This window comes from Dermacentor variabilis, chromosome 4 (genome assembly GCF_050947875.1).
Source record: "Dermacentor variabilis isolate Ectoservices chromosome 4, ASM5094787v1, whole genome shotgun sequence".
NCBI lineage: Eukaryota > Metazoa > Arthropoda > Arachnida > Ixodida > Ixodidae > Dermacentor > Dermacentor variabilis.
This window is the reverse complement of record NC_134571.1, coordinates 51,396,765-51,422,825: the sequence shown is the minus strand read 5'-3', so window position 1 is coordinate 51,422,825 and position 26,061 is coordinate 51,396,765. Positions and strand designations below refer to the sequence as shown.

Sequence of the window (26,061 nt, the reverse complement as noted above, 5' to 3'; positions counted from 1 at the left end):
ATCAGCTGGTCGTGCCTCAATGCTATCGTCAGGATCTGTTGCGCTTGTCACATGGGGGTTCGTGGTCCGGACACCTAGGAGTTAAGAAAACTAAGGACCGTCTCTTGCAAGAGTACTATTGGCCAGGGTGTTTTCGGGACGCAGACCATTTCGTGAGGACATGTGACACTTGTCAGCGGGTGGGCAAACCAGGGGACAAATCGAGGGCGCCGTTGAAATTGGTACCTATCATTACGGAGCCTTTTAGACGGCTCGTTATTGATACAGTGGGACCTCTGCCGGTAACAGCCACGGGGTACAGACACATTTTGACTGTGATCTGCCCAGCGACAAAGTTCCCTGAAGCAGTGCCGCTTAAAGAACTCAGCTCAGTTGAGATAGTTAATGCACTACTGTCCATATTTGCGCGAGTTGGTTTTCCTGCAGAAATTCAATCAGATCAGGGCACAGTGTTTACTAGCGCTTTGACGACAACTTTTCTCGAAAGGTGTGGGGTAAAGCTGCTACACAGCTCAGTGTACCACCCACAGTCGAATTCCGTTGAGAAGCTCCACTCCGTCATGAAGCGCGTGTTGAGAGCGTTGTGTTTTGAACATCGAACTGACTGGGAGCTGTGTCTGCCTGGGGTGATGTTTGCTTTAAGGACCGCGCCGCATGCGGCTACGGGGTTTTCGCCAGCTGAACTGGTGTACGGTCGCTCGCTTCGATCTCCGCTTCGCATGCTTCGAGAATCATGGGAAGGTAGGGGCGACGACCCAGTCGTGGTGGAGTACGTGCTTAAGCTCCTCGAACGCTTAAGAAGGGCACAGGAGTTGTCAGGTGAAGCAATGACAAAGGCCCAGCAGAGGGCCAAGGTTTATTATGATCGGACAGCCAGGGCCCGTCGTTTTGAGGTTGGCGATGAGGTCATGATATTGCGCACATCGCTAAACAACAAACTAGACGTGCAGTGGGAGGGCCCAGCGCGAATTGTTCAGAAACTGTCGGACGTTAACTACGTGGTAAGTCTGCCAGGAAAGCGGAAAGCACAGCAAGTTTACCACTGTAATCTGCTCAAACCTTATAGACAAAGGGAAGCAGTGGTGTGCATGATGGTAAACGTTCCTGAAGAGCTTCCGGTCGAGCTTCCGGGACTAGGCTCAGTGACGAACAGGGAAGACACCGGTCAAGTCATTAGTGACCTTATCAGTAAAGCACCGCTGTCGCCTGAGCAGAAAACCGAACTACACCAGCTATTACAAGAGTTTCAAGGTCTGTTCTCTGAGAGGCCTGGTAGGACTTCTGTACTTACTCATGATATAGAACTTACCTCCACAGAGCCAGTACGATCCAAGGCGTATCGGGTGTCACCCCGCCAGAGCGATATTATGGAGGCTGAGGTAAAGAAAATGCTACAGCTCGGTGTTATTGAGGCAGGTGAGAGTGATTATACCTCCCCTTTGATTTTAGTTGAGGTACCGGGCAAGGAACCTCGTCCTTGCGTCGACTACCGCAGGCTTAATTCCATCACTAAGGATCAAATTTATCCGATCCCTAACATCGAGGAGCGCCTTGAGAAAGTTAGTAGCGCTCAGTTTATTTCCACCCTAGATCTTGTCAGGGGTTATTGGCAGGTTCCACTTACAGAAGAGGCTAGTAGGTATGCGGCGTTCATTTCACCAATGGGAACATTCCGTCCTAAAGTGTTGAGTTTTGGTTTGAAGAACGCGCCATACTGTTTTTCAAGTCTCATGGATAAAGTGTTGCGGGGACAGCAAGAATTCGCTTTACCGTATCTAGACGACGTAGCGATATTCTCCGCATCCTGGTCTGAGCATATGACACACTTGCGGGCAGTGCTAACCCGCCTGCGCGAAGCAGGCTTGACAGTAAAGGCTCCTAAGTGCCAGTTAGCACAGGCCGAGGTTGTCTACCTCGGTCACGTGATTGGTCAGGGTCGTCGCCGCCCCTCTGAAATAAAAGTGGCCGCTGTGCGAGACTTTCCGCAACCGCGCACAAAGACCGATATTCGGTCGTTCTTAGGTGTCGCCGGCTACTATCAGAGGTACATCCCTAGGTACTCTGATATCGCGGCTCCCCTGACGGATGCTCTAAGAAAGACAGAGCCTCAAACAGTCGTCTGGGACGAGACAAAGGAAAGAGCTTTTAGCGCCCTAAAGAGTGCCCTAACAAGCCAGCCTGTGCTACGATCGCCAGACTATACAAAAGGGTTCATTGTTCAGTGCGATGCTAGTGAGCGAGGCATGGGCGTTGTACTGTGCCAACGGGAAAATGGAGAAGTAGAACACCCCGTCCTGTATGCTAGTCGTAAGCTGACCAGTCGTGAGCAGGCGTATAGCGCCACCGAGAAAGAGTGTGCATGTCTCGTGTGGGCCGTTCAGAAATTGTCATGCTATCTAGCCGGCTCGAGGTTTATCATTGAGACAGATCACTGCCCTCTCCAATGGCTGCAGACCATCTCTCCCAAAAATGGCCGCCTCCTGCGCTGGAGCCTCGCTTTACAACAATATTCCTTTGAGGTGCGTTACAAAAAGGAGAGTCTCAACGGTAACGCCGATGGCTTAAGTCGAAGCCCCTAACGTAGGAATCAGCCTCAAAATTGTTTGTTACTGATGTTTTTCTTCCTGAGGCAGGATTTTTTTTAACATATTGCTTTTGTTTAGTGTTTCAAAGTGATGATATGCTTTCTAGTGCAATTTTTCAATTTGTGGACGCGTTCTGAGTGATGCTAGACTACTGTAAGGAACTAGGCAGTGGTATAAAAAGGGGAAAGAGCCTGGCAGGGCTTAGTGAGGGTTGTGCCGTGCTTGCTGACTAAGCGGTTGAGTTTTCAGCGTAGTTCTAACGCTTGCCGGGAACGAGAACAAAAATGTGAACTCTCCCGAAGTCACTTTGCAGTGTCCCGTGCGAACCTGAACGAGAGAACGAGGCCTTCTCTGTGCGCTGCGCTCAAGAAACGTCAAGGGACGCCCGACTTCGGTTATGAGCATCATCGAGCGACATCCCTCCGGACAGCGGATGCAGTCCCCTGTCCATCGGGATCTCCTTTCCCCGGCGGGGCGGTCTGTTGCGTTTCGCCTGCGACACGTGGTTTTGCCGGCGCGACGGCGGCGGGGCGGCGGACATTTTGGCCCGATCGTCGTCACCGCAACACTCATCGCCAGGTGTTTCCAGGCGCGTCTGCGGCGATGCGACCGCCTAGGGGTTTCGTTCCAGTCATTGTGCCCGAAACAGGCGATGCCAAAGCAGGGATCTCCTTCCAGTTATTGGGCCCGAAACAGGCGATGCCAAAGCAGGGATCTCGTTCCAGTCATTGTGCCCGAAACAGGCGATGCCAAAGCAGGGACCATCTTCTCGTTACAGTCATTGTGTCCGACCGGCAGCGCCACGACAGTGTGCTGCGCAGCGCCACGACCAGGTGCTACGAGATCGTGCGCAGCGCCACGACATGGTGCTACGGCATCGCTACGACAGTGTGCGTCACCATTAGCCCATTGTACATTCACGTGCTCGTCTTTTGAGGGGTTCCTTCTTGCCCTCAACTGCGAGAGTATAAAAACAGCTGCCCCCGGACGCCAGAGGAGGGCTCCGATTTCTTCCGTTGAGTGAAGTGCTCTCCCGTCTCTCTACTTCGGTCAAACCTGACCGCCAACTCTTTGCGATGTTAAAATAAACAAGTTGTTTCGTTGTTACCAGTCGACTCATGCTTTGCCGGGACCTTCGGATGCTTGCAGTTGTACCCCAGGCCGCCAGGCCAACGCTACCCTTGGGGCTTGCGACCCAGGTACAACCACGGGCGTCAGCGCCGAGTTCCCAACAGATCGTACCAGCAGTCCGATCCAAACACACCATACAGTGAGGGATGCCACCGTTCGGCCATTGCGCTCGTTGCCATGAAGTCAGTACTGCTTGTAAGCATGAGCTTTCCTTAGATAATAATATACATAGAACAAAGTGTAAGCATCTATAAAATGTACCGAATGCAGTTTTAAACAATATGTATGGCGCACTTAATTGGCTTGCAATGCTAGTTTCACAGCACAGCATCATGACATATTGTTTTTTGCAACTTTCTGCACCAATTTAAACTTAAATTTAAATTAAGCTGTGCCGTTGTTGGTTCCATTAAGGCTGTGTATCTCAACCTTTTCCAGTACGTGACTCCTTTCAGTAGTACAGTTGACTTCTGTTATTTCGACCCTGACGAGACCAACGAAATTGATTGACTTGCACAAGATGCAGAAAAAAACGTCAAAACAACTGCTGATTCATTTGTTAGCATTTGTTCGATTCTAAAATGCCTCCGAATCAAACATGCGCCTGCTTTCTATGTATCAGAAGTAAATAATGTAGAGATAACATTCATGCTCCTTAAGAAATGGAAATCTAACGTGCGCCCTGGTTTTTAGCAAAAGAAAAATTGGCAATATGCATTGCATGGTGGCACCCAGTTTCCTAAAGTCAGCTTCGCCGTAACACAGACATGTTGTGCAGCGAATCATACAAATGCCGTGAAGGCTGTTTTCGGCTTGATTTTCCTGATGGGGCGGGGGGGGGGGGGGGTGAAGAAAAGTTGCATGTTAGAACCAGGTAAACATGTAATCAGACATTGTGAGCAACCGTTATTGCTTGAAAATAATCTTAGCGCATGCAGAAAAATGGCATCTTCAACAGGAGATTTTACATGTGTTCAATGCATTCACTGTCCCCTAAGTTCTTCCAAGACAGATGCTGCCGGTAAAATGGTTGCTACTGGGGTCGCCATACGAGTCATGCATGTGCATGTTGACAGCTCATGTTCAAACTATCTGCCTGAGGCCAATCTTAGGTCTGAAATAATGAAAGTTTGGGCCCATAGGCGCAAACTTTCATTGTGGGCATACGTGCCGGCGGGGACCTTCGGTCAAGGTTAAATGGACCAAAAAATTGAATTGACCAAAGCCAAGTTAACGTAAGTCTACTGTACCAAACCTACCGTGGTTCTCTCCATCTCCGTACGCCTTCTGAACATTTACCTTTTTCAATGACACAGATAGATCAACATTTTAATTTATTTAAGAGGCATTAACCACACCAAAGAGAGCAACCAAAAATACTTTTTAATGTTTTTAACAAGGATTCATTGATTTATGTACTTTAATAAGAAGGATGTATTTGGAATCTTGATAAAAGTATCTGCTGAACTCCCTTCTTCTACAGTTTCGGTGACACAAGACTGGCTGGAGTTGAGAGGCAATGTTTGGTGAAGTTTTCTTTGTGGCGACTGAAGGCTTAGGTCGCTGTCTGTCTTTCCATTTTGCCATCCATCTCATGACCAAACCTAATATTACACTTTGCATAATAACCTACCTTTTCTACCTTTCCAAATGGCTACCTTTTCATACGAAAAGAGCTTAAGCGATGCTGCAAGGTAAACAGAACAAGTATTTAATTTCAACAGTTTTGACCAGGGGACCAGTCTATTTCAGGGTTTACGGAAAAGTGTGCATGTGTGTGTGTATGTGTGTGTGTGTCTTACTCTTTAAAAAATGGCATTGAAAGAGTATGGCCACCTGGACTGACAATTCATTTCTGTTCTGGCAAGCAGAATATATATAAAGTTGGACCCTCCATGACCCCACAAGAAACCTCATGACCCATTTAGGAGTCATGACTCGCAGTTTGAGTAACACTGCTTTAAGGTGTTAATGCAGAAGTAGTTTACATTCATGCCACTGATATACAATGTTTAGAATCAAGCTTGCCAGAGGTGAGCGAGCCTTTTGCTAAAAAACATTGAAATAGAATTGCTTTAATGAAATAAATAAACATATTTTTTGTCACCTTTCCTCTCTGCATTTCTTGTCATATCTTCAGATGCTGAAAAATATTGAGTATACTTGATTTGACATTAAAGAAGCCCCATCAATTGAACAGTATTCATATTTGATTCAGCTAAAAATTTTCACTGTTCGAAAACTTCTATGGGAGAGCCATTTCGTACTATGTCCTGTGGGCAGCACTCAGTATATGAACATGCGTACATTGTTCCATCTTTTTCCGGTGACTGTTTTTCACTGGCCAACCACAGCTACAATGTTATCATTCAGCATTCAGAACTATATATCAGAACTTTCTTGAATTTTGTCACTGATTCCTTAGTGAAAGAATCTTGTCTAATCAGCAGGCTCAAAGCGAATAGTGCTGTTCATTCTTTAATGTATGCAAGCCCCAGTGATTACATCGTAATGTACGATGAGTCATGTATAAATGGCCGACGCACTTGGCTTGTAGATCGGGCTTGTCAAGTACGTTCTTTATTTCGGAAAATCCTCGGCGCACGCACACATGCACAGTCTGCCGCACCGCACGTGGCTTGCTCCGCCGATTACTTCACTCAGTGAGTTCGTTTTCGCCAACTTCCTGCATGCCACACACTCCTTCCATCTTCTCACTCCCCGCCACCCACCGTTGCCTACCGTCTTGTGCCTTCGGCTCTACACCACCTGGCATCGGCTCGGTACCCTCACAGACTTTAACAACCAACAACTGTGCTCGCCGCTATCATTGTACTTTCAGTGTTACTTGTATTTCTGGACACAAGTTCATCCAATAAAGAGTTGGATTCTTGTCTCACAGCTATAGTACTGTCTGGTTCAACATTACTGCAACTTGATAATATGAACCACTGTCACATAAAAGACTAGAAATAGCCTGAAAGACTGAGATATGGTTTCACTCTTTTGTTCTTTCTCCAGGAGGAAGGCACACTAGTGCAGACACCATCCGGCCAGCAAATCTTGCTCGTGGCTAACCCTGCTCAGTTGCTGGCACTGCAGCAGTTGGCACTTCAACAAGACCAAGCCTTGACCGCATCCGAAGAGCAACAGGACAGTGTCCTCGGAGGGGACGATGTTGTCATCGCTACGGCCTCCATGTCTGACCACTGAGCATTGGCATGCCTTCATCTGTGTTCATCACCAATGTTCATTGTCTCCTTACTTCTTTCTTATTTTTTTTCTTTGTACATATAATGAGGCATTACAGCATCCACTGGCACTTGTTACTAAACGTAAGGGATTTTGAGACAATGTCAAAATTTTTTGTTGACCAATGTTTATATCAGAAGTGGTATAGTAATTGTCGTAAGTTTGTTATCTAAAGCTCATCAACTTTTAGGGAACTTTGGTGGAGATATTGCAAACATGCAATTCAAGGTGGTCGATGTGAAAGCACATCCACTCGGTAGGAATTTGGAGATTAGCACCAGTTTCATGATATCTATCCCTAAACTCATTGCAGAATGTATTGGCTTTCTACCTATAATTTGCCCTACAAAACCTTGCTTGGGATTGCTGGACAATGTGCAACATCGGTATGTTTCACGACTGGTCTAGCAGCAGGTATACCAAAACTGGTAATAGTCTCAGGATTGCTAAGTGAACATCCGTGGATCACTGCCCAGCCTGAATTCCATAGTTGAATGTTCACTAAAGTTTTTACTTTAAAGGTCTGTATATAAGTGATGCTTTGCTAATTAATGAATTGTTGTCAACTCAGTTTCTGGTGTAGGTCACCACTAGGAATTTTGGATCACAAGAATTATCATCTCAAGTCAAATTTCCTTCTGTAATTAAAGAAAGTCACCTTATGAACATGCCAAATGTAAATCAGTGTACAGCATAATAAAAATGCCTTTGAACGCACAAACTAATGTCACATGACTCTGTGAAAGATGGATTGAATGAGTCACTTTTTTTTGTATAAATATGCCGAGACATTGCTTATGCTGTGCATCAGAAGTTGTCTCTGAATGTAGAAATAAAGGATATAGCTAATGTGTATTCTGGTCGTATCTGTTTTTTTACTTGCACTGTGCTCATGTGTTGTCACTCCAAGCTAGAGGATAGGTGAAGAGTGCACTCCTAGAAAAATTTACACCCTTTGGGGCTTATCTTGTCCAACAACGATAATCGTCATCTGCCTAACCGCGTTTCACCTGATAACCGCGTTTCCTTTCTTTAACGCTGCGAGCCCGGTACTTCCCAGTCACGAACGGCATGCGCGTTATCAGTGTTACGCAGCATTCTCGACAGGAAAGTAGCGAGCGCCGAGTTTTCAAGAAAGGAAACGCAAGCAAGGCAGATGATTATTGTTGTGGGACAAATATACACCCCAAAGGGTGCAACCGTTAGGAGTGTAGACAAATGTACACCCTTTGGGGTGTATCTGTGCAACAATAATCGTCATCTGCCTTGTTTGCTTTTCTTTCAAAACGCCGTGCTCGCTACCTTCCTGTCGAGAATGCTGTGTCACGCTGATAACGTCCAAGCCGTTCATGACTTGGAAGTACCAGGCTCGCAGCGCTAAAGAATGGAAAAGCGGCCAAGACATGAAAAATATCGTTGTGCGACAAGATACGACCCAAAGGGTGTAATTGTTTTAGAGTAGTTTTCAAGAGAGGAAACGCAAGCAAGGCAGGTGACGATAATTGTTAGTAGACACGATAAGCCCCAAAGAGAGTAAACTTTTTTTAGAGTGCACTTTAAAAAACATCATTGCCCGTCCACCCTGTGAACAAGGATGAGCAGCGAAGCTGTGTATGTGGGCCCCTGAATGACGAACTGCACCTCCGCCGCGGGTCGGCCCGGCATTGCACTATCTTCGGGATCGCCTCATGTATGGGGAGTGCTTAACGCCTACTTCACCTAAGCCCCGAATCGGCATGGCATGGCACTATCTTCGGGATCGGCCTACATATGGGGAGTGCTTAACACCTGCTTGCCCTCCGCCGCGGGTTGGTCCGTCATTGCACTATCTTCGGGATCGGCCCACGTATGGGGAGGGCTTAAGAGGAAGATTTAGCTCGAGCGAAACTCCGACGCGGTTATCCAAATATACATCTAAAACGCAAAAACGTTTTTCTGTTATAACCCCTGGACCGATTTTAATGAAGTTTGTTGCATTTGAGAACGAAAGTTAAATTCTAGTGACTGTTGGTAGCGGAACTTCGATTTAGGTCCTAAATTTTGTTAATAAGACTTTCAAAATTTTGAAAGTTTGAGAAAAACAGAAGCACGAAGTTTACAGATTCATAGCACTGCATAAAACACAGATATCGCTGTTCTGTAAACGATATCCATTAGATCATTGAAAGCGGACAAAGTCAATACGTCATTTTATATCTTACGTGAATTTGTTACGTTGTTCATAAGGGTTCTGCAAAAGCTGTATTTCCATATTGCTAAATTTCTTTTAATTCATGTGTAACATATCAATTTTGTCCGCTTTAGATGTACTATTAGGTGCTATTCACAAAATTGCATTATCGTTTTTGGTTGTTGAGTTACAGAGTTGTAAACTTCATAGTTTAGTATTTCGAAAATTTTAGATTTTGGCAAATTTTTATAAAAAATTGAGGACCTAAATCGAAAATTCGAAACCAACAGTCACTGGATATTAAGTTTTTCTTTTAAATGCAACAAACCTCATCAAATTTTGTGCTGTGGTTGCTGAGAAAAACGAATTCTCTTTTTACATGTATTTAGATAAGAGCCCCCGAGCTAAAGCTTCGCCGCGGGTCGGCCCGTCATTGCACTATCTTCGGGATCGGCCCACGTATGGTGAGCTCCCCATACGTGAATACACTCTAAAAGAAGGTTACACCATTTGGGTGGCATTTTGTCCCGACAACAACGATTGTCATCGGTCTTCACCGCATTTCCTGTCTTAACTCTGCGAGCCTGGTACTTCCAAGTCACGTACGAACGGCTTGAGAGTTATATCAGCGTGACACAGCATTCTAGACGGACAGTAGCGGGCGCCGCGTTTTCAAGAAAGGAAACGCAAGCAAGACAGATGACGATTATCTTTGTGTGACAAGATATAAGCACAAAGGGTGCAAACATTTTTAAGAGTGTGGAAGTACCGCGGCGCTCTGTTTAAAAGTGCAACACATTTTGAGGCGTATCTTTCACTCCAAGCTTGTTAGCACCCTTTGGCCGGGCTTACCAAGGGGACGGTCATAGCATCCATCCAACCATCCCGCCTCCCGCCTGGCACCGCCGCACGCCGGGACACGTAGTTTGTACGTTCCTACTGTCCGGTCGGCGGGTCGAAGGACCCTTCTTGAGGCTTTTTGAGTGTGTGCATGTTAGAGGTGTCCTTATACTCCGCCAAGAATGGCAATCTGCCTTCCTTGCGTTTCCTTCTTGAAAACTCGGTGCTTGCTACTTGTTGAGAATGCTATGTCGCGCTTCTAACGCGCATGCCGTTTCGCGACCTGGAAGTACCGGGCGCACAGAGTTAAACAAAGGAAATGTGGGCAAGCTAGTTGACGATTATTGTTGTGGGACAAGAAAAGCCTCAAAAGGTGCGAGCTTTTTAAAGAGTGGAGGACATGTTGACACATTCAAATTTGTTCATCGCGCGCTTTCACAAAAGCTGCTGTTGCAATATCCACACCCAAGCCTCGCAGGCGCGAGGATGAAGTGAAGGGAATAGGAGCAATACGAATATGTCACATTCTAATCTTTAGTCAGCGTCCCTCCCACAGAGCAGTTTGAGTCACTATACAGCCATAACACAGTCTGAATCACTGTATTTGCCATATCCATGGCTATTTTTTAAACCTAATGACAAGGGAATATTTTATTAGAGCTCTTTACCGTAAGGTGCGCTGGGCGCGCTTCGCCTCTTTCGCCTGTGCGACTTCTCTCGCTTCTCTCTCCTGGCCTTTCCCCTTCCCCAGCTCTCCCCTCTACCTTGATCCGCTTGCTCCTGCGCGAATCGGACAGTCGATTATAGGCGGCTGGGACAGCTGGGTCGTCATTGTATGATGTGTTCGCGCTGCTGAAAGTGGTCTGTTGTGTGGTACTCTTACGTAGATTGTGGTAAATTGTGCGCCTGCACTGCCCTGTCTGAAGGACACTGTGATCTTAAATTACGTGCCGAGGATTCTTGTTCACGTGCGTTGTGCTACTACGTAAGTACGTGCTAATCTCCAGTCGGTTTCCTTGCGAGGCGCGAGCTTTCTCTAGCAGCCTTTCGATTTACGCGCACTTTCCGTGTTTGTGAAAACTGGATTAAATTTTCCCTGATGAGTCGTATACCCTACATGTGCAGCTGTTCGGGTATGCCATCCTCGGAGCTTATTGACGTTGACATTAACAGATAATCTTATAAGCGCGGCGAGGAGTTCGTGCGGCGAATCGTGACCATCATATGTTGGTAAAGGCTTCCGATCGCCGTGCGGCGTTTTGTAGCTGACAAGATTATGTCGCCCCTTGGTCCGTCATGCCGTTTTTGTTAGTTGACATCGTTGTGAATTGCTTGGAATAGATTTCGTACATGTTTATAAAGTTATTTATTATTATTATTTTTTATTTTTTTTTTTTGCATCGCCAGAAGAATCTATCCATGCCTTTATTTCTGGGCTATCGTGCGCGAAGTCGCTCACGTGCGAGATACATGGAAGGCTTGGTCTGGCGCTTCCTTGCACCAGAAGTTGGCGGAATATGCGGGAAAACATTGTTCTAGATGTCAACTACCCAAGAGGCCACCATGAGTGCGTGCCGAGGATCACGGAAAACCGAGCAAGTTATTAAAAACACACATGCTTTTTTTTGCAAAGCATCAAAGGAAAACGGGCCAAGAGAAGCGAAAGTAACACCACCTTTAAATGCTAATGTGGCTCTTGAAATTCAGAGCGTCAAAGTGTTTGCCAAACTCGCTTGCGTGTTTCGATCATCAAGGCCAGTGTTTTGCAGAACGGAACACTGAACGAGTGGCCTTGAATGTGTGCTTGTTTTTCCTATCGCGGCAGCCCCCGAGGCGTTGCGTAGTGTTTTCAAAAATCTTCCGCGCGCGTCGTAGATTGGCTAACGTCGCCGCCGTACGCAGCTGAACCTGCAGAGAGGCGGAACTTGGCTGTCGCTGCGATTCCTCTCCACCGGACGCGAGTCACATGCGCGTGCACGTGAGCTGACGAAATGCAGAACGCGGTGCATTTCCTTGATAAATACGATCGTAACTCGCGTTGTGTCACGACTTGGACATAGGCAACGTGACCGTGAGATGACAGATAGTTACGACTTCCCCTCCTTCCTGCCTTCCACTTTGTGGACTTGGAGCATTAACGGGCGGATGTGGAGCTCTTGATCTCTCGAGTGCGCGCTCGATAAGCCAAAGGTCCTGTCGCGTGCGTTGCCTCGCAGCGGCACAACCGGTACTGATACCAGACACACGTCTATTCCCAGGAAGTCGTGGCCAGTACATTTGTTAATTGCTGTTTGTAGCGCGCCTTCGCAGGCCCTATACCACAGGCTCCGTATGCATTAGGCTGCATTGCTTTTGTTCTCATTGAGTAAGCTTTGCAGTACCCAGGCTAAGAAAATGGGAAATTGCTCACGTTTATTTGCCCGGACTATTGTATAGCCTATTGGAGCCGATAATGGTATCAAATGCCTGCAGGAGCAGTATTTGGTTATCGTCTCGATGCACTATTTGTGAATCTATGAAACTACGACTGATAAAAAGAATTTTATGTTGTGTTTCTTAGCTGTGCGGTGTCCTTTTTCAGTTCATTTGTACGCAAGTTAACACTTGCCATTGACCTGAGCTGTTTTGCTTTTCAGGATTCATCATGCATCTGGGTAAAACAACGAAGACGCGAGAGAACTTTGGTGGTTGGGTGCTGCCCGTCGAGCAGATGGACAATCTTAAAAAGAAGCCATATGTGTACAATGCAAGTGCAGGCTCGGTTTTGGAGCTTCTATTTCTCCAGAGGTTAGTGTCACTGAGTGACCTTTTAAAAAAAAAGAAGATGTTTGTGTATAAATGCGATAAACCTTCATGATGTCGTACCTGAAGAGTAGAAATGTACTGTACCCCTTCTGGTGGCAGTTGATAGCCTGCTCCTTGCTTTTTTTTCTTTACTTAAAGCATATATGTTTTCAAAAAATAATAATGAAGCAGCAACAACTAAAGTGCTGTTGTAACTATTGATAAATGCACAGGAATCCCAAGGCAGCTATATAGTAACCTGGAAGATTTACGGCAACATTGATTGTAGATTTACCAAAAAGAAGTTTTCCCTAGTCAGTCAGCTTTGGTATGCTTTCTGTTTTGCATGATGTAATGTTTGACACAATGCATCACATTAGAGCAAGGGGTATGCTGTCTGCTGGGTTTTCCACTGAACGTGCAATGAAAGTGGCATTACTGAAACACGATCAACCGAGAATATAGTCCCTCGTGGTGCGACATTTGTTTTCTAAGTGTAGGAAAAGTGTAACTGCAGTAGGGTAACTGCTATTGCCAGCACTAGGGATTCCTTTTTATAATATAATGGCACTTTTCATAGGTTCGCATTTACAGCCACTAATCTCACCTAATGTGGTTGTCAAATCATCAGGTATCTGATATCTGTAGTTTAGCCTAGCTACCTTACATTTCTAGCACAACCTTCTGCAATGGCATCAAACATTTTCACTTGAGCATTGGCAGTACTGCACTTGGTCCACACTCTGTTAGTCCACTAAAGCTAGAGAAGCGAGACAACTTTTGGTGTGACCGTGTGAATTTAATTTTATTATTGTCATTATTTTTTGCAGTGTTTTTCCATTTTTAAGGTATCACTGTCATCACATTCTTGCTGAACATGTTTCTCTTTTCACACGGGCGCAAGTGCAGGTGTACAACTTAGAGAAAAAACACACTGACTTTTATGTTCCCTACTCCCACATTTTATTAAAGTTTCTTGCCACTCAACTTCGTGTAATCTGGTATTAAAAAAAAAACTCGCTTAAGAATGAAACCACAAACTACTGTGAATAAAGTGGTAATTAATATGATGTTATTGAAATGATGGGGTTTTGGAGCACATTCTTTACTTGTCAGTGTGTTTCAGCTAAAAGTTAAAGCTAGCTACTGCTGCTGTTATTGTCATACAGTGAAAAATGCTTCCATATTAACATGTTCCATATTTATTTCCTGTAGTGATGTTCACGAACTTGTGAATCTTAGTTTTGTCATAAAAGCTTGGTTTCGCAGTGTATTAGATGGCAGCATTTCACTAAACAACATATTCAATTTATCCATATAGGTTCTGGGTGTGGTGTATCCAGTTTGTGCCTGTAAGGATAGCACCGTGTGTTCTCACGTGTTCAGGACTTCTAATAAATGTGTGTTGCTGCTTGCTTCTGCTAAGCTACAGCACTGATCTGCGCTCAGAGGTAAGCCTTCTATTTTCCTTATGCATGTGACCGTGCCTCTGACTTTGTCCGTGTACTCGCCAGCAAGCTGAATTAAAGAATAAGCTTATACGTGGAGTAACCAATTCTGAAGAAATAATGAGCCCATAAACATTTTTCGAAATAAAGGAAAATGTTGGTAAAAATTTTTTTAAAAATACAACTGTAACTGAGTAGCTTAATACCTCGTTATTATCTCCAGCATACTTCAAAGAATCGAAATGTAGCTTTTCTTGCCTTAGTGATTTTTGATAGTCTTTCTTTCTTTTTTTTTTAAATCCAGAAACAGCCCATCTTTGCTTGGATAATTTTTGTTCTATTCTCACGCATTCCGTTGCCATGGTTTTGCATGGTGGGGGTGCTCACCGCTTGCTTGTTATTCCTGTGCGGTGTATAAATAACTCGGCGGCCTTCCTGTGCCTCAGTTGCCTTGCAGCACGTGTGTGATGTTTACGGAAACATGTGGTTGACGCATACCATTTCTTTTGCTGAAGTTGGCTTAATGCCATGCACTTATTGTCCAGATGGCAGTTTTGGAAAAGGATGAACTGGAACCTGCAATAACAACGCATAAAGATGTCACTGGAAAGGACACCTTGTGCTCATTTAGTTATGTCTCTAAGCGCGTCATTACACGCATGCAGCTGTTTCATTGTATTCTTCATAGTTGTGCGTGAGTTGTTGCAGTCTGTGAGTTATAAAGGCGATGTGTGTTGTCGCATAAGTTATCTTTTCACTCCTTTCAAATAATGATTGGCTTTATTTGTGGCCAAAGATCGGCGACAGCTATTGCTAACGAGACACTAATCTTAGAAGATAGGATACAAGAGACAGGATTGCGATTTTTAATGTTTCCTTTCTGTGTTTCCCAAAATTTTAGTATATTTAAAAAGGAAAACCTGATGTAAAAAAAAATCTATTGTGTTTGTTTTTTGTTTTCCTAAAATGACTCTCGGCTAACAAACTGTAGTGCTATCTAGTGTGCAGAACTAGCACTGTCGCATTAAAAAAAAATCGGGGTGAGGACGTTGTGGGAGACGTTAAGTACAAACCTAGGCTGGTAGATTTTATATATGGCACACCAAATTAGCAATGTTCACCAGCAGTGGAGGATTGGCATGACAGAAAACTGGGCGATACCTCATTAAATATTCAGCGCTGCAATATCATGTCATAGGTGTTTCACATCATGCCATAGGTCTGGACAAGAACTAAATTTTTAATAAACAGAGGAAGAATGTATGCAAAAGTACTGTCAAATGTGCCATGTGCATTTAATTGTTTATTTGCAGAAAATAATAATGATAATACAAGTAATGAATAGATGGAGAAAGAGTAATCGGGCGTCATTGTTCTGGCCTGCGGTTCGAAGATGGAAATCCTCACAGTTCAATTTCTTCGATAATATAATTCTTTAATGCTCGAAAATGGCAGAAGAGAGTTGTCTAAAAGTAATCCACCAGTCTGGGCATAAGAAATAGCTCACTTTGCAACCCATTTAAGCGGGTTAGTATATGGTGAGCTCCTGAAGTACATTTTTTTGCACGTGCCACATCATTAATTTGCTGATTGCTCTGATTGAACATGGAAAATTGCAAGCACCGAGTTTCTGGGGGCACCGTGCACAACCTTGAGTGACATGTAAGGGAACACCAACTTATTTTTAAAGCAGCCACCACTTTTGTGAATGGATTACAACTTGATATGCGGACCTGTACAGTGGAGATAAAATATAGTGCACTGTTAAAAGGAACACCCATTTCGTATTGGCTACCAAGTGTAGCTGAAATGTGGCACGAATGCAGCAGACTATTTTGTAATGCATAGATGTTGGCCTAATAAATGCTCTTGGCTATTGTTTTTCTCTCAATAATGTAGGAGTGTTTGTTGTATTGGCTTTGTTATCAGCCAGGTGTTCCCTTTAAAGGGACACTAAAGCGAAACAATAAATCAGTTTAGTCTAATGAAGCATTGTTTGAAAACCCTGCAGGCAGTCATTTAAAAAAAATGGTTTGATTATTGGATGAGAAAATGAAGGTCCAAGTATCAGTATTTGAATTTCGCGCCTAAACCCCAGCGCAGGCACATCAGCGTGACGTCAGGGATTCCAAAGTACGTTTTCGCATTTGGGCCGCGTTGGCTCAATAAAGGTTCCCGAAACTTGCCAAGTTTAATATTTGGTTCCTTTAGAACACAATGTAGTCAATTTGTACCGCTATATATAATTTGTAGGCCCTAGAAGATGCCATCGAAATCCAAGGCGTCACAGCCCCCAGGTGTGGGAACTTAAGTAGGCGTCGGCACCCGTATTTCATTCTTGTGCTTTTTCTGGCTTACCAAATGCCTTATCGTTGTAAGAGTGCTGTTTTTGGTATTGTAGAATGGTAATTGACTGATGCAGAAGAAATAATTTTTCACTTTAGTGTCCCTTTAAGATGAGACCGTGCTGTACACTGCAGGCTGTAAATGTGAATCTGTTCTGTTATTTTGTATTCCACTGCACATCGAGCCTTTATAATAGGAAGCATATTATCATGCACAGTTTGACTTTGAAGAGGTGGAGTCTGTTGTGCCATGGCGGCCATGTCTGTTAAGCTGGTACTTCCATAGTACTTTGCCCTATGACATGTATCCAAAGAATGCATACCATCTGGGAAAAGAACAGATATATCCACTGAAGGTGTTACAATATATACCAATAAAGACTGTCTCAGTGGTTGCAATAAACTATATTCGGGTACAGCTTTAGAAGGCAGTGGCATTTGCCATTCAAAGGCAGATGCATACAGGCCTCCATGAATAGGTGCGCACTCTAGACTGACGTCATGAGCCTGATGGCCGGTCACCCTGCCGACGGAAATTGTGGCAATCCGTGCTTTGAACTGGGCGGAGTTGCGTCAGCAGTACTATTTCCTTAATCGGGGAGGCATTCGGCTACCGTGCTTCGGTTATCTGGACGGAGGCCTCTTCTGCCTTTATAAGTTGTACCCGACTGTAGGGATATATTGTTTCCTGTATTGGTTTTGTTGTGCCCTATGCTAGGCATATTCTCTTGATTTTGTGCATGACTGCTACTGACATATTTCAATCAAGGCTGTAAGGAAACTGTGCAATGAAGCGGGCTGGAACTGTAATCTGTATTTACTAAATAAAATGCCTTCCGCTTTTGTTGCAGTATTTGTGTTCGTGCATGTTCAAGGCTTATTGTTCGGCAACCTGTGCAAAAAAAACCTCTGCAGTTTGGATCTTTTTAATCCAAAGTAAATCTTTGTAAATATGAAAATTGTGCGACTCAGAAATGAAATATTAACTCCAGTGAGCTAGAACTTTAATTTTGATAATGTTGAAATTCATGTTAACTGTAGTTCTTTCATTGATCTAATGAAATGGTAGGCTGTACAAGTGGAGGCTTGGGCAAAATAATATTAAATAGGGAGGGAAGGAGGGGGGGGGTGCACGGTGAGCAAGGCAACAATAAATAGAAAGCAAATGTGGCTGTGTCTCAAAAATGCCTATTGGCAAGGTACACGTAACCTATGTACAGGGGTATAAAAGAAAAGGAAACAGCTAATGCCTTTCTCCTGAGAGCCTTATTGCTGTTCAGAGCTGCCCATAACTTTCTCGTTCTTTTTTCCTTTGTTTAAATGGACTTGCCGTGGAAGTTCAGCAACTACAACATTGCGCCACTGAGGCTCTAGGTTAAATCTTGGCCGTGGAAGCCATATTCCAATGAGGGGAGAACTAAAAAACGCTCGTGAACTTACATTTAGATGCACATTGAAGAACCCTTGGCGGTCAAAATTAATCCAGAGTCCCCCATTAATAAACTTGTGCCTCGTAATTCATGGTTTTGGCATGTAACACCCGAGAGGATAATTATTTTTATTCGTTTAAACAAGTCCTAAATTTTATGAGCCATCCTTAACTCCCTTATTTGGCACAGTTATATATTTTAAGCCCATAATTAAAATTAGCCTAATCATGGAAAGGCAAGTAATGAGAAAAATAAAAGATAGACAATTGGCTATGCTCAGAGTCGACTGGAGTGTTGGTAAAGTACAGCAAAATTGTCTTTAATTATTTTCATTTGCCACTACCTGTGCTGGTAAGGAGATGCTAACGCTGGTGATTTGGGTTTAGCTTGGCCTGGAAAATAGTTTTGTTATTATGCTCATAAAGCTCCGTGTTCTAGGAATGCCATTATGGAGAATGGAGCATGTTAGGTTCCCTTAGGATTTAGTAGCCTGCCAGTTTGAAATTGTCCCTGCAAAAGAAAAAAGCCAATTTTTTTTTTTTTGTTCAATTTACTGTCAGAGTAGACGTCGTAATTTTAGGAAAAGGGATGGTTCTTAAGATGGGGCATCTGGCTATGCATGCGAGCTCAGTGTGAACATTGCAAAAGACACACACACACACGTGCCACTGTTAAATGTGTTCAGATCAGCTGTATTTCACGCTTTCCAAAGCTTTCATAGTCTCGTGTATCTCAATTTCTAAAGAATTCTGTTTCTTCATTTATGAGAATGAATAAATAAATGGTTAGGATTGCTTGCCAACCATTTTCTCCTGTCGAAAACAATGCTCATAATGTCAAGTATATTTAAAAGACTAATCTGAATTCTGTGTATGTGCTTTAAAAAGGAAAATGTGGTCATTCTCTTACTTGCTGCTATCTGCACTGGTTGTGGTGTGAGTAAAAAGCGTGTTGCATTTGCGTATGCACTGGAAAACTCCTACTGCTTCTCGCCTCCGAAAAAAAAAAAAAAAGGAAAACGGGTCGCAACATGTGATCTGTGGACAAAGTAGCAAGTTGGACTAACAGGCAGAGGGCTGCCGTGTCTTCTCTCTCTCTCTCTCTTTCTCTACCCCTCACCGTTACTCTGGTAACTAGGCACCATGGTGGACCTTTGTGCTGTGTGCATTGTCTTTGTTCCTGTACCAACTGCTGGACGCTTTAGATGGCAAACAGGCCATCAAGGTGCAGAATACCGCCCTGGAGGAAGTTTATGACCATGGTTGTGATGCCCTGTCTACTTGTGAGTCTGCCCTCATTTTTTACTTAATGCCTGTTCTTCTTCACTGCAGTACTGGGGAAAAGAAATTACTTATTTGTACAGATGTAGTCCTCCCTTGTGTCACTGAGCATTTTACTGGCAGACGTACCTGCGATTGATTACTACTTTTGGCGACAACTGCATTGTTGCACTACAATGATGAGGTGTGGCAACTTACTTTAGCATCAAGCATTAATTCATCGCACTTCTGCTGCCCGCATGGTCAATGCACTTTTTATCTGTGCATATGAAAGATAATGGTAATGAGGAGTGTGTCTTCTCATAATTTTGTGTGATAATATCTGATCTTACTAATTTGGCCTTCTGACACATGCTGAAAGTGATCAGTCGAGAATGTGGCCCTCGGCTTGTGTCAAAACTTACACGTTTGTCATGACACCTCTGAGAAGTTACTTAAGTCGCCTCTGGCAGGATTGGTTCCTAACCTTGCATGTTGATAGGATGTGAGCGTCTCCTTCATTTGATAATGCTTTTGACATTGCCTGTGCCACTGTAAAATGAGACAAAAGTCCTGCCTTGGGTTGCACTCCGTAGTCTGTGCACATTTGTTCTGGTAGTAAACCCAGCATTGAATTTTAGGCTGAAACCATGATTTCAAAAATGTATCTACTTAGAATGTCCAGTACATCTGTATGCTTCAGTGCTGGATATGAAATAAAACAGAAAACTGGTGCCCCATTCGAACTCGACCAGTGAACCTAGCCAACTGATCTTGCTTGCATTGCCATTTACCACTACAGAACAAAACCTGCCACACATAGACCGGTGGTGGAATGAATCCTTGATAATTGTTATTGTACATTAGATGATGACGCAGGTGGAGCTAGTAGCACGACCTTCCCCTATTCCCCTATTCCTTCCTTCCCCTTTCCTTATTTAATGGATTGCTTTAGTAACTATTGTATTTGCACGTAATAAATTGTTACGAGGATGTTGGGAGTAAAGAAAGGTTGTATTTACAATATATACATAACCAGACATGCAGCAGTCAGCATCTCGCGATCTTCTTTTTCCTTCCTCTTCTTTTATCCTTCCGTAACAATATATATATATATATATATATATATATATATATATATTGTGATTATACATTTCACGAACCTGAATATAATGTAAGTTGTGTTCTGAGGTTGGAAATTTCTTTAAAAAGCTCACGTTATAATTGTGCACATATGATACTTGTGCAAGTTTCCTGATTTCTTTATATGCAGACTTTTCCTTGACCTTGTATTGCTTTAAATGATAAAATAATCATAGCCATGGAAAGGAACTTTTGGAAAAAATCCGCACTTTTGTGCTGTTACATTGTGAATCCTTAATTTGAACTGCCCTAGCATGATATTTGTGCTTTTGCTACCTGTAATTGATAATCTACTTGTAGGACAGACAAGCTTGATCTTTTATCTTGTTGGGATGCTATAAAACAGAAGGCTGTCTGCCTGTAAGCCTGCACAAGCTGTCATAGCACAGGATTTACTAGAAATTTTTATAAGTTACCTTCATCGCTATATTTAATTAACCAGCAGTGTCACTTAATGTAGTCTTATAACGCTGTTGTGCTGTGACTTGTTTTTTACCTGACATAGGAACTGCTGATTATTCTTTGCGTGTTACTTATTTGCCAGATAAAGTAATACAGGCACCAGCAGCCTCAGCAATTTTACAGCGTAAGCTGTTATGGGCTCATTCCAATAGCCGTTTCAGTTGGTGATGGTGTCCGCCGCCACCGGTGTCCAGTGTCTGTAGCAGCTATCGCTGGGAATGAGAAAAAAAATCCTTAATTCCTGCCGGGATTGAACCCGGGCATCAGGTGGCACGCCATGTAGCAACTGCATAGGTAATGGTACAGGGTACATAGAGAAGCCTTGAGAAAGAAAAGAAAGATTTTGGAGATGTACAAATATTGGTGTAATTAATAAAGGGAAAAATCAGGCATCCACTCGTTCGTAGCAGTTGCTACAAAGTAAACCCATACGGGTTCCTGGAATGTAAAACCTGTATGGCGTACCTGATTAATTCAAGCTGGCCAGGTGACGCTTTGTCACGATTTTGTTGCAAAGGGAATGACATTAAATGAACATCATCGTTATTAGCTTAGTGATATGCACGCCACATAGCGTTGATATGTATAAACTTAGCATTGCAGTTCCATTATATTCCGCCAGGTGTCCCGACCTGTAGCCATTGCATATAGCACTTTCATGCTGCATTTAGCAGGGCCTGGTTAACTCGCACAGGCTAGGTGACGAGGCCGAAGGGGATGTCAATAAACCATCCTCCTCCTCCTCCTCCTCCTCCTCCTCCTCCTCCTCCTCCTCCTCCTCATCATCATCATCATCATCATCATCAAAAGCAATGTGCCGCTCCATGGGTCAAGGGATGTGACATGTAAGCCACATAGTCTGGATACACGTGTTTACTCTTTGGTATACGTTATGGTGCCTCCTTGCAAGGTACGAACTGTTGCTGAAGAAGCGAATCGTAGAGCTACACATGCTGCTGCAACCAGGCAACATTGGGCTGAGCAGACCACTGTGCAGAGAGCACGATAAGCCATACCACATTCTGCAGCTTGCCGCCGTCGACATCAGGCAGACAGTTAAGATTATTCTCATGGAAACGATGCAATGACCTTGTAGTACGTGGTGCCGAAAAAAGAGCTCCTATGGAACGGCTCCTCCAGCTTACGCTGTGACTGTGCTGCGTGTGTCGTGCAGGCCTGTGACATTTTTTACTGAAGCTGCCATTAAGGTTCTCTAAAGAGCACAATTTTGATTAGCAGGTAGTAAAGCTGTGCAGCCATCTTTATGTAATGTTTTTCATATATTGAAGTTTATTGTAGACTCTCTTGAACAGTACAGTGCACTTTAGACACTCTGGGACCCAACAAAACTGTCAGGGATTCTTGACTGTTATAGTTCAGTTGTGAAAGGTCCTGATCATGGGTATTGTATTAGGTCAAGCTTTTTTTTGCCATGTAGTTTAGCAGTTTTGCAAAAAGGGGATAATGTGACTATCAATCGATTAACAGCAATGCTTGCTTGCTGCCTTGCATTAACTGTAATTATGTAGCATGATCATACTGTGTCCCATTTTGGAAGTTCTATGATATAGGATAGACCATTGTTTTGGGGGGCATTTGTGACATAATCTGGCTGTTCAATATAACTTCTTCATCCATTGTTATCATTGTTGCCTTGCATGTGCCTCTCTGGCTCCATGGCATTTTCACTTTCACAGAAAATGGTTTTCTGAGCTCACTGCTCCACAAGGATGAGGTGAATAATTCATTTTTCAGACTGTTGATGTACAATTTTTAACATGTGAGTTTGCATCTGGAAAGCCGCTGCCCCTCATTAAGAGGAGCTTTTTGAAGACTGTTCAGGATCTGTTAAGCAAGGTGTCTAGCGACCTCGAAAACTAAAGATACGTAACCATCAGGGAATTCAGAAAAGTTGGAGGGTTGTCAGGAAACTTGTAAAAAAAAAAATTAACAGTGTAGGAGGCATGTTAAATGTCAAAACTCCGTATCTTGGCTTTTTGTCACAGCCAAAGAGCTCTGCCAAATTTTGAACTGAAAATTTTTCTGTAAAGCACATTTCTACCCCAAATATACGTAAAATACGAGTAGAAATAACTTAGATTGATAGGTTGCACTTCAGAAATTGCAAACCTAGCAACCTTCGTATGAATGGAGGCTTGTTAAACAAGAAGGAATGTGTGAGCGAAAGATAAGTGGCAACACCACCTTGAAATTTGCAGACTTACTTTCTCTGATGTGGATTTTGGAAGTGACAGGTTTACTTGAAAGTCTGTGACTACAAGTTGCCAGTGAGGACTATTTTCTGTTTTCGTTATCTTTTCATTCCTATATTCACATTCTCCTGTGAAGGGTAGCAGACTAGCTCACTTCTCATTTTAACCTTCCTAACTTTCCTTTGGTTATTTTCTCTCTCTCTCTCTCTCTCTCTCAGCAGCACCTGCTTTATGCTAGTAAAACGTTTGATAATGAAAAATGCATTGAATTTTTAAGTAAGGAAAGATGCAACATGGCAACTTATTTGTGACATAGAAAGCCAAAAATTAAAGAATACTAGGGAATTCATGACTTTAGATTGACTTGAGTGATGCTGCTGTTTGAGTGAAAAATTTGGAAATTTGGACATTCATTTTTTCTCCTGACAGTGAACCATTTTCTTTCTTCTAAATAAGAGCAGACACTGTTTTTAAAAATATTCTACCCATCTAGACTGACTTCGTTGTCTTCTCTTCATTGATATTAAAGACAAACTGCTCAGCATAAATACATAAATGGGAAAATGCTGGTCAGGTTTGCTTAGGTTTACTCTTATACATTACTTTCCTCATGAATACTAATCCAGAAATTTGATATAACAGTTAAACAATGTGTACTTCTTAACGATTGCTGCTTTGACTGTCCTGAAAACTGTACTAAGATAATTGACGGGGAACATGAAAAACATCCGAAATGTTCATAAAGAGCGATTAGCTAGACACCTTGCAAACATTTCCAGCTCAGTGATTGCAGAGCATCAACTCAAATACCTAACACTGTTGTCTTGAAAGCTTTTGCCAGGTTGTGGATGGGATGCCGCGTGAGCCATCAGAGGAGCAAAAGATTGTTACCGCTGATGTGCGACTTGGGAGGGGAGCTGTGGCAACGTTAAATGGTGGGTGCCACCAAAGGATTCCATAATAGGGTTACTGGAATGAAATTTGGCACTGGAAATTTCCGAAGGACCGTGGGAATTTTTAGTAGCACATTGATCTTTCTATTTGGCATGGATTCATAGAGAATGCTGAGCACAGTTTCTTTATTGTTCTTTGAAGTTCATTTAGGTAGTGTGCTTGCCTCACGATATTTATTTGGGATACTATTTAAGTGTTTTATGCTCATGATTGATCCATTTTATGACTTAATTTTCAGCGCATAAATTAAATCTTGGCATTCTTGAGTATGTGTGCCACTAAATCTAAAGTTATAGATGATACTTTGCTATAGCTTATTGTGTGTAAAAATTTTTATAAATATTTATTAAAGAATTCAAATTGTCTGTGATTGTTTGAAAGCAGTTCAATTGTGGAAATTGCAGGATAATTGAGACTAAGCATTGCAGTATGCCGGATTTGTGATTACAAATTAGTGTCGATATGGCAGTGCAAAGCCAGAAGGAGAAAGCTTAGACAAATTACCAAGCAGTCCATCATTCCAGTGCTGTCCTAGCTGCCATACTAGTGCGTAAGCTGACACTGGCACCATATTTTTGTCCAGTACTCCTAGCACGGAACTCTGTGTGTTAATCTCGGTGTAATAATGGCCATATAATATTATTACTTAGTGACCTTCCCTTCTGTTCTGGAGGAAATTTTCAAATGGAAGTGTCATGTTTCTGTTTTATTAATTGTTTTCTCTTAAGTTGTGGGGGATGAGAGGAACAATGACTAGAGGTGATTTGTTTGATGCTCTACACCTTTCTAATTAAGCTTTTCAATATATTCATTTGAGTGTTCAGACGTCTGATCCAGTTATTCAATTAACAACTATGTTTCACAACAACACAGCTTAGCTTCATTTTCACATATTAATCAACACACTTTAACTTTTGTCGCTTAAATGCGAGGCAAAAAAAAAAAAGAAGAAAAAAGGGAGCTCTTTGGTCTTGTACGAGCATGACATGAAGGACAGGTGGTTAATGTTGGTTTGCATAAAGTGAAAAAGGGTCAGAGTGCTTACTACTTGCTGCTGTTGCTCATATTAGCATAGGTTTACGGTAATAATTTGCATCACTTTGGAAGTTATCTCAATGCATACTAACTAGCTGCTATTGCTAACACATGCAGTTACTAAAACTAATTATGTTCTTTCATCAATACTGAAGTTGCTGCTGGTTATATCTGCTGTTGTCAGTAAAATTAACGAGTTTCATTTTTAGTTTATTCTTACTGTTTGATCCTTTTCCAGCAATCATGTTGCAGCCCTTGAATTGCTTATAGTAAACCTTAACAAGTGGGCAGGCACACTTGTAGCGACATAAGCCCTTATGTACTGTGTAAGTGCAAGTTGTTATAATTACATTAGGCTCATGATAACTCAAATACTTCCGTATTGCAGGTTTCATGTTTGACTTGTTTAAGGTTCGGCATTATATTGCAAGGCATTGAATTAATCAAGTCTAAATAATGAAGCAAGTGAATTTTGAAACAAAAAATATATACTGTAGCGTTGAAGCTAGTAACATATGCCAAAAAAATTTCTTTTACATCCTTTTCTTTTTGTGCACCTGTGCCTGAACTGCTTAAAGAGGGCCTGTAACACTATCTATCTGTGAGCGTTATTGAATGTGTCTGGTATTATAGGACTTCTTGCAAAACGCTTTTTGAATGCGCATAAGTGATCAAATGATGCCCCTTCCATGCTGTTAGGCCTTGTCTTCCTCTTTGCCATTTTTACTATGCTTGAAGTTGTGCCACTTAAACTATGCAGCACAACGCCCACCAGCTTTGATATTGGTGTAGCCTTCAAGACGGGCTGGTAAAATGCCCTTTGTACTGCCCAATTTTGGAGGCCATAATGTTGACACTGTAGTATCGTCCTCTGCCGCCAGATGATAGCACCTCCTTTAGTGATTTCATTTTTGTTTACTTCACTTCTCTCAGATGCACTAATTAGTTGTCTAACAAAATCTGTGAAATTAAAAGCCATTGTGTTTATTGATGTATAACAGACACATTGT

The 26,061-nt window shown here is 42.9% G+C and overlaps 2 protein-coding genes across 7 annotated transcripts in view; both read left to right on the top strand.

Annotated features, from left to right (window-relative positions):
* LOC142579122 (uncharacterized) overlaps positions 1 to 7,823 on the top strand; it is a 41,421-nt gene extending 33,598 nt beyond the window's left edge. For both annotated transcript variants that reach the window (XM_075689017.1, XM_075689016.1), the window contains exon 12: positions 6,738 to 7,823. In XM_075689017.1, the coding sequence (XP_075545132.1) occupies positions 6,738 to 6,929 (192 nt within the window). In that variant the 3' untranslated portion in view covers positions 6,930 to 7,823. The remainder of the gene's footprint in view (positions 1 to 6,737) is intronic.
* A 2,934-nt stretch (positions 7,824 to 10,757) lies between these two features.
* The window catches only part of LOC142579123 (cholinephosphotransferase 1-like), a 28,489-nt gene continuing 13,185 nt past the window's right edge, over positions 10,758 to 26,061 (top strand). The window contains exons 1-4 of one of the 5 annotated variants that reach the window (XM_075689020.1): positions 10,758 to 10,967; positions 12,615 to 12,765; positions 14,084 to 14,213; positions 19,123 to 19,267. In XM_075689020.1, coding sequence (XP_075545135.1) covers positions 12,623 to 12,765; positions 14,084 to 14,213; positions 19,123 to 19,267 — 418 coding nt within the window. In that variant the 5' untranslated portion in view covers positions 10,758 to 10,967; positions 12,615 to 12,622. Of the gene's footprint in view, positions 10,968 to 11,960; positions 12,250 to 12,614; positions 12,766 to 14,083; positions 14,214 to 19,122; positions 19,268 to 26,061 lie in introns of those variants that run through there. The other 4 variants (XM_075689018.1, XM_075689019.1, XM_075689021.1 and 1 more) reach the window with 4 other exon arrangements.